Below are 8,661 nucleotides of genomic sequence, written 5' to 3'. Positions count from 1 at the left end.
ATACTCTTGGAGATCTTCATTTTTGTAAAATTTGAGAATTTTTGGAGATAGTTGAATTTTCCGGCGAATCGGGAAAGCCGACCGCTGTGTGCGGCGGCACGTGGCGGTGGCGCGTAATCCGAGTCATCCCCTGACCTTCCTAAGCTATGTTTGACACCCCAATTCCATAGGTGAAGTCCGATTGATGAAATCTCATCGTTTGAACATAGTTTTGATAAAGACCGCTACTTGAACATTATGTGAATTGACGATCCGACCATTGGATCGTCACCAAACTTTAATAAAATATAGTATGTAATATTTGAGGATATTAGAAACTTACGGATTGGGAATCTAGTGTACGGATCTTCCCGAATTAGATTTGTAAGTTCATAAAATAAAACATTGACCGCCACTTGAATTGGCAATTGGTTGAGATCCAACCGTTAGATCCTAATGAAGCTTTAGTATGATGTTTTAGAAGCACAATGTGTATCTTTGGAAGTTACGGAACGGAAATCCGAGATGAGGATCTTTCGGATTGAGTTACGTAGGGTTGTGGACCCTACCATTGATCTTTGACAGACGGTTGACTTTTGGTCAATGGGCCTCAAATCATTCTAGAACGTCCTTGGGATGTGTTTTATGTAAGTTACGTGTTCTATTGATAAGAGTTCTGAGACGTGACTGAATAATTGTTCTAGGTGAGAATCGTTCGTGATGTCTCGATATTGTTGCTAGGGAGTCGTAGAGCGGACCTTAGGTGAGTGGGTCTTTTCCTTTTATCGTATGTATATAATTGATAGTTCCACAAACGCTTCTAAATTGATTTATGCACTTTATGCCATGTCATATATATATATATATAAGGTGAACGCGGGACGTACAGGTAAGTTCAGGTGAGTTTATGGTGTTATTTGAAATGATTGAGTTATGGCATGACTATATTAGTGTTTTAGGCAACTTCGACACTGTCATACAGGTTGCATTAGGCAACTCTGACACTGTCGTACAGGTTGCAATAATAGGCAACTCCAACACTGTCGTATAGGTTGCAATAGGCAACTTCGACACTGTCGTACAGGTTGTCTATGAGTCGTACATGTTGCATTAGGCAACTCCAACTCTTGTGTTATCATAGATTGATTTATGAGTCATACAGGTTGCATTAAGCAACTCCGACTCTTGTGTTATCATAGATTGATTTATGAGTCGTACAGGTTGCGTTAGGCAACTCCGACTCGTGGGTTATCATAGATTGATGAGCACCTGATTTTATTATGTTGTTGCTGATATGTAGTGATTTTGGATTATTCTTGGATTTAATGTTGATTTACATTTGACTTCATACTTATATGTAATATGATTTCCTAGAAACTATATAGGTATTACAGTGGGGGGGGATATATCATTTAGAAGGTCTTTATTAAGGCTTTATATCCTGGCCCACTCACTCTTGTTTTTATCCCTCCAGGTTCTAGTAGCAGAGTTTTCGTATCGACGAGGATTCATGGCAAGTCTTGTTATTGGAGATTACCTTCGACGGTATAATTTTCAATCCACTATACTGTATTTTACTAATGCTCTGACGTCACGTGTGAAATGGGTTCATTCCCGCTCACAACGCATTCTCATGTTTAGGAACTTTTAGGTTTAAATTTATTCACATATTCCACATCACCACACTTTATGGCTTCATCACCTTTCAAGTGTCGGCCAGCACAACTCGATTTAGAGTCCTAGTGGACAATCCGGGTCGGGATGTGTCATAATCTATCATGACCTACAGTCTACCTTTCTCTAGAGTTATTACTGGTTGATTTCTTAAAAACTCTCTTTCTTCTCTCAAAGTCTCTAAAGTATGATTAGTTGCTCTTTTTACTGCTAATACGTTATAATGCACTTCTTTACTTAACTAGTAAAAGTATATCCAAGATAAAACTTTTGCTTCTTCATAGTCTTGTTAATTCTCATATAAATATATGTTAAATATTTTTTTTATGCTAGTTATAGTTAGATGTCTATGACAATAGATTCCTGATGGTTGTGGTTGATAATGTCTACAAAGACAATAATAGACAGTATTCATGCAAAATTAAATGAGTGTGTGATATCAATTATGTTGATGACTTCCATCCTCGAGGTACTTTACTATTATAATTATACTATTAAAGTGCTAAACTTGACTCTGATACCATATTCGAGGCACAAGCAGGTTAAATAATTGGATGACCATTATAACAACTAGACATAAAACCTAGCACATGGAACTCAATATATTTCAGCATAGTGACCACTCACAATGCAAGTATAAGGCCACAAAGGCTAAACTCAGAGCTGCTAAGAACTAAGAGATACCCTGATTAATGTCCAGTTATTTGTATGGTAAACATTCAACTATACAGAGTGCTTGAACAAAGTATGATAGTTAGTTTAGCAAGCTAATAATATAATTACAATAGTATTTTCCTGTTTTAGACTAAAAGTCGAATTAAACAAACACACTAAAAGAAAGAAAAAATTACTTAAGACTAGAGAATTGTTTGAATATGTACACTTGCTCTTTTATTGATATACAAAATATTACAAAAGAAAGTGTTTACAAGAAATGTTTACAAGAGGGCTGGAAAGCTTTGGGAGTTTGGTTGCTCTATATAGGCATGAGTTCTTCTGAGTTGTGTTCCATGTGTATACAACGAAGGAAAGCCCCTCTTATATATATGAATGAGGGTGCTACTTCACAAAAAAAAAAAAAAAAAAAACCTTTTCAGATAGATATACAATTATTTACAACAATGTTGTAAAAATTGGCCTAGGCGGTTTGGTTTTTTTTTTTTTTTTTTTTTTTTTTTTTGTTGTTAATTGTGTGCTTTTTTCATTTTTTTATCATCCATACAAGTATATGTTTTTTTTATAAATGTAAATAGACACTCATTTACAAGATATACAATAAATTTACATAAATCTTCCTAGGCGCTTGCCTAGGCACTAAGCCCCTACCCGCCGCCCGACTAGCGTCTAGCGTTTTTTAGAACCTTAATTTACAAAATATCTTTCTTCACTTTATTGTTGTTCCTGTTTCTGAAAACATGGATTGTTTCTGGACTTTTCTCCCAACAGAATGTGAAATTTCCACCGCTTTTTCATGGACCATACTTGCATCTTGTCTTTTGGAACTTGTTTCCGAGACCACTTTCTTTAGGGAACATAATCCTTGCATTATGGCTAAGACATTATAGAATAATAATGTAATAAGGAAGCTTTCACATCTCCTCGTTCAAATGACCACATCAATCACGTGGGTGGGCTTTTAAGTGGTTTTTCGGACAATTAATGAACAAAAAGACCAACCTTTATGTTGGTTGCAATCTTGGAATATATTAAATGCTCTTGCGTTGAGGGGAAATTTGTATTATAAAAGTCCTTGCTTTATAAACACAACATAATAATTACTGCAAATTAGTAACCTTAAAATTGACACTTGTGTAAAACTTGCTTTCACTTCTCCGATGCATCAATGAACAAGGTTATATTGTGAGAGAGAGAGTTTGAAATAGTGTTTAATAGCTCACGTCATCTTACAATTATACAAAATAGAAAACACAAACAACGATGAAAGCAACAGACATGTATGAAAGCACACCGCATACCAATATGAACACTGATTGTCACCGTGAACTGGCCCGTCATTCAGCAACCTTCATGCCAGAGAGATAAACCCGACTTTGAATCACACTACCTCCAATCCAAAAACCAGGCATAACCATCAGACCAACCTTAGGCTTTTCATCGTTTTCATCCATTATCAAATTCTTCACCACACTGTCCATATAAACCTCTGAGAACTCACTCCCCCTCTTGACCTGAAAGACTTCAGCCCGAGCATCATAAGAATGAGCCAGCCTATGCAAAAGCCATATTGACTTGGCTAGTTTTAGGAAAGCCTGGTAAAATGGAGTTCTTGGATGCCCTCCACCCATAACATAATTTTGCTGATCTAAATTCCCAAAAAACGAAGTCTCCATTTTCGGGTGAACCACTACCAGGTACTTGCTCCTGCAGAATCTCCCAAAAATAGAATCTGGATTTTGGCCAAGCACGTCCAATGGATCCATGTCCCGTAATGTAACATATTGGTGGAAGAAACCCTCCTTAGTCACTGTAAGATTGTCTACTTGAAGGGAAAAACTTTCCTGCTGAAAGCCGCTAAACATTCTTTGGCATATATGCGACTCAAAGGCATACTTCTTGTGAGGTCTCTTAGCATAAATAACACTGGGTTCAATTGAATTGGCTGCAGCATCGAGGTCCCACCCAGCCGCTTTCATCATGTTAATCAACGGTTTAGAAAAGTCATGAATAGCTTTATATGCAGCTTCAACAACCGATATGAAGAGATCGGGAGTTAGATCTGCAGGCAAAAAACCATTCTCATCAGTAGAACCTTCTGATTCTTTTGTAGACATGCCTCTGAGCTTTAGATTCTTTTCTAACTTTGCTTGCTTCTGTTTTGCCTCTTCAATATGCTGCTGGAGCTGAAGGATTTCAGAATCTTTATTTTGAATTTCAGACTGGAATTTCTTAACCATAACCCCATATGTTTTCAAAAGAATTTGTTGTTCTTGAATCTCTGCAGCTAGGCGAGAGTCCTGTGGAGAAACACAAACTGGGCTGGGATTGTTCTCCCTGTAGAAATGCTTAAGTTCAGAGAGGTTTTTTAGCTCAGAAATTACAAGTCTATCGGCAGCTTGAATTTTTTCAGGGTCATAGGGAGTATGAGCAGCTTGGAGCTGAATGTATGCTGATTTCAGAGAAGAGATGTTCGTGAAAACCTTAGATATCAAGGCTTCCACAGCTTCTGGATTCTGATTCATGGCCTCTTCCATGGGTTGTGGGTGAACCTTCTGGCTATTGCTCTCGCGAAGTTGAGTATCTCTTGCTCCAGTGGGTAGCATAGCTACTTCCAACAGGAGTGGTTAAGTTGACTTTCTTCAGAATAAGCACCAACACTACAGTACCTGCAAACTTTGGCTAAGTGTTAATGGGTGGTGATAAAATAATGTAGTACCCAAAATGGTGACAGCAATGATGTGTGCTTCAATCCAGCATACATAAAGATTAAAAAAATTAAGTACATAGACATTCAGGGCCGTTGATAACCATTTGTTTTTTATGTTTTTATTTTTAGTTTTCAATTTTTGTGCTTGACACATGGAGAAAGTAAACACGGGAAGAAGAAGAGAAAGTAAACACGGGAAGAAGAAGGGTGGTGAGAGGTAGGGAAATAAACAAAGAAGAATGAATGAAATCAAAATCTTGAAAGTTAACATCTATCATGTTCGGATCTGTTCTAGATTACAGTTTTATATTCCAGAATTTGGACACTTTTACGAGGCATTGACACGGATAAGGTAGTACAGAAAACAAATTCTTCCCAGAAAGAACATCAAATAGACATAGCACCTTAGCTGAAGTACTAATGGTCCCTAGAAAGCAGTTCTTGTATGACTCCATGAAAGTATTTCTACTCAATTATTGTTTTGTTTTGTTTTCAGAAACTGACGGGACAGTGTCGTGGGGAGTTCCCTCGAGTCAAAACATGAGATTTTCTGTGACCATATGCACTCGGTTTAACTTTTCTTGCTCATGTTCTAACTTTTGAAGGAATTAGCACACCTATAACTTTAGATATAGGAACTAGATAAACATGCTAATATCTCCACACTCTAAACACTAAAGGTCTCAATTCAAGATTGTGCTCATATGTGAACACAGGGAATCTGCTCAATTTATCTTGGAAAATGCATGGAAATTGTTGTCCAAGAAACTTTACTCAAAATACTAGCTTCATGAACATGTAACACATGTGCAAGTACAATATAAGCACAAAAGATTCAAAATTGCAGCTACGACTCTTCTACAAAGGTCAATTGACGGCTTGAAGAATGCTAACTAATATAAGGTAAGGAGTGTGATCTTTTTAATGCAGGAATCTAGTTGAGGCTATTTTTTCCACACGGGAACTAGTTAAGGCTCACACCTCAATAGTCTTAATCTTTATGTAAATAAATCTATATGCACTATCTGCACTTTCAGATGCTCACCCATATTGTCCGTTACACTTAAGATTATGATCAACAAACAAACAGCCTATGATACAATTAATGTGAATCTACAGTATTATTCTGTAAATCAACAAAATACAAATTATATGATCAACCAAAATGAAAACCTAGAACTAGAAGGCTAGAACATTAGGGGCAAATTACAAGCAGCACTCCTCGAAAAGTCGGATTATTTACATGGTTCACACCAAAAAGCATTGTGCAACTCTCAGTGACTATGGGTATTAACAACAATCAAAGAACAAAATTGGAAATTGGCTGGATAAGTATTAAAAATTGCAAAATATAGAGAACCCAAAACATAAATTAAAAAAAAAAGAATAATAATAAATAAATAAAAAAGAGAAATGGGGCATGAGCTGCTTACCTATCAGGACCACATCTCTGCCAGAGACTGCATCTATCAAACATAATCCCACCCCCTTCAACCTAAAACAGAACACAAATCCCAAATTAACAACACTAATCCCTCTAATAACCCTAAATTCCTGTTTTTTTACTCAGATTTTCAGCTTATCGCCATAACGAGATTTACTTACCTGATTCAAGAATCCTCCTTCTGACCTCGACGGAGATCGGAAGCCTGAGGCCTCTCAAAGCCCTAACTCTAATTTTCCGATTGCTGCGATTCGAATCGTTGTCTCTCTCACTGGAAGTTGCTGTGCTGGTAGCTAGTGTATGGGATCAGGGGGTCTGCAAGCCCTAATTGAAAACTTCGGGATCGTGCCACCAAACTGTCTTGCCGTTTCGGTGTCTATAAAACGCAATTTTGTCACTGTATGATACAAAGTGTTGGGTTTTGTTATCTTTTGGGTAACAAAATTAACATGGGACCAACTCCAATAGTTAGGTTAAAAGCTAAATTTTTTAACCCGGAAAATTTAACTTTTAGTTCAGAAACAGTTTTTTTCTCCAACCGTTCTGGACTAAAATTTTAGCTCGGAATTATTAAAGAATGAACTTAGCTACTTTTTTTTTCTTAAATTAAATTTAAAAATATATATATATGTAGACTATCGTAAATTAATTTTATGAACATTTTAATCTAAAAATATTTAAATTCCGATAAATATTGAAAATCACTAAATTTTCCACAAAGCAAGCCTTCAACTTTCACCAATCTTTCAACCCTGGGCTAACATCTTCCTCACATGTCCAATTACGACCTCTAATATGTTCTCTTACCATGTTGAACAATTTGGAAATGGAAAGAAATGATAGAAAGATAAATTGGAAGAATTGTAGGAGAAAATTGAGTTTTGTGTGAATGTTTGAACAAATACATAGGTATTTATAGAGTTTTTTGGTGAATTTTGAGTTAAATAATTTTTTTTAATTATTTTAGCCGTTGGATTTAAATTTGGGCCGTTAGATCTTTTTTTTTTTTTTTACTTTTAGATTTGATTATATTCAATCTCAGCAGTTGGATTCAATGTATTTAAAAATAACATATTCTAAAATAATAAATTTGAATATGGACTGTTGGATGTCAATGAAATTTGATCCAACGGTCCTTAAACCCCAGCCATTGGATGTCAATTATAGCAGTTAGGATGATGATGCTGGCGACAAGCAACTAACTGCGGGGCCCACCCCTGTAGGGAAAGCATTGCAGGCCCAGTGCGTGGGGCGCGTACACATGTGGGCAGGCCGAGAGTAGCCCAAGTTCCAGCGAGTCCACTCGCATGGGGGAATTTGGAGGGGTATTTGGCCCAGCTTTGGCATTTGGCTTTTAGCCCAAAGATTTGGCTTAGGTTGGAGTGGGTTTATGGGGGGAATAGGTGGAAATTTGGCATTTAGCCCATTCTTGGAGATGGTTTGAGCCAGGTAAAACTCCAACCATACAACCCATTTTTCTTTAATATTATTGCACCCAAGAGAAAATTCCATTGTAATTAAAATAGTAAATTCAATTGAAAACCGTTTTACTAGATGTTTTGTTCTTTAATAATATTTTCTTTTTCATCCAAAAAAAAAAGAGAAAACTCAACTGTAATACAGAAGGGTAAATTACATTTTGCACACTCAAGTTTAAGTGCAATTGTAACATCATACAACATCTTTAATACATTTCAATCTTATACATTTGTTATCATTTCATTGCAATTTCATACATCCGTTAATTAATGCGTTAATTTGACCGTTAAGTGGTGATGTGGACGACGTAGGACCCTTATTTATGCTGACGTAGAAGTCATAATATGCCACAAGCTAAAAACAAAAATAAAATTCCTTTAGTATAAAATAAAATAAAAATAAAATTTAAACCATTGTATTAGGGCACCGTGGGCCCCACCCCCAACCAATCGTTCTTCCTCACCCTTCTTGCTCACTATGTTCAGAGTCGAGATTATTTTGCGACAGTATAAAATAATGGTGATGGTGGTGCCGCGAGGAGATTAGGTGAGAAAACTATCTGTCGATGTAAATTTTCATCGTCTCTAGTTTTGACTAAAACACACCTGCAAAACAATCAACACCTTTAATCAAGGACCTAAGCCTCACGCGCCCACGAGGTGAGGGGGGGTTAGGCCAATGGGTCTCCGATGCCTAAGTT

General features: G+C 36.7%; 1 protein-coding gene across 2 annotated transcripts; it reads right to left on the bottom strand.

The window, feature by feature from the left end:
- Window positions 1–3,489: 3,489 nt before the first annotated feature.
- On the bottom strand, window positions 3,490–6,875 carry LOC126599811 (protein GRAVITROPIC IN THE LIGHT 1-like). Of its 2 annotated transcripts, none has more exons than XM_050266269.1 (3): window positions 6,644–6,875; window positions 6,472–6,533; window positions 3,490–5,004 (listed from the first exon to the last, which is right to left on the bottom strand). In XM_050266269.1, exon 3 carries the CDS (start codon window positions 4,932–4,934, stop codon window positions 3,666–3,668), a length of 1,269 nt encoding a protein of 422 aa, XP_050122226.1. In that variant the 5' UTR covers window positions 4,935–5,004; window positions 6,472–6,533; window positions 6,644–6,875; the 3' UTR covers window positions 3,490–3,665. The 2 variants fall into 2 exon arrangements, with proteins under 2 accessions (XP_050122226.1, XP_050122220.1); XM_050266263.1 differs by having other exon boundaries at window positions 3,490–4,997.
- Window positions 6,876–8,661: the final 1,786 nt, after the last annotated feature.

Source organism: Malus sylvestris, chromosome 2 (genome assembly GCF_916048215.2).
Source record: "Malus sylvestris chromosome 2, drMalSylv7.2, whole genome shotgun sequence".
Taxonomy (NCBI): Eukaryota; Viridiplantae; Streptophyta; class Magnoliopsida; order Rosales; family Rosaceae; genus Malus; species Malus sylvestris.
This window is presented reverse-complemented; position numbering and strand designations above follow the sequence as displayed.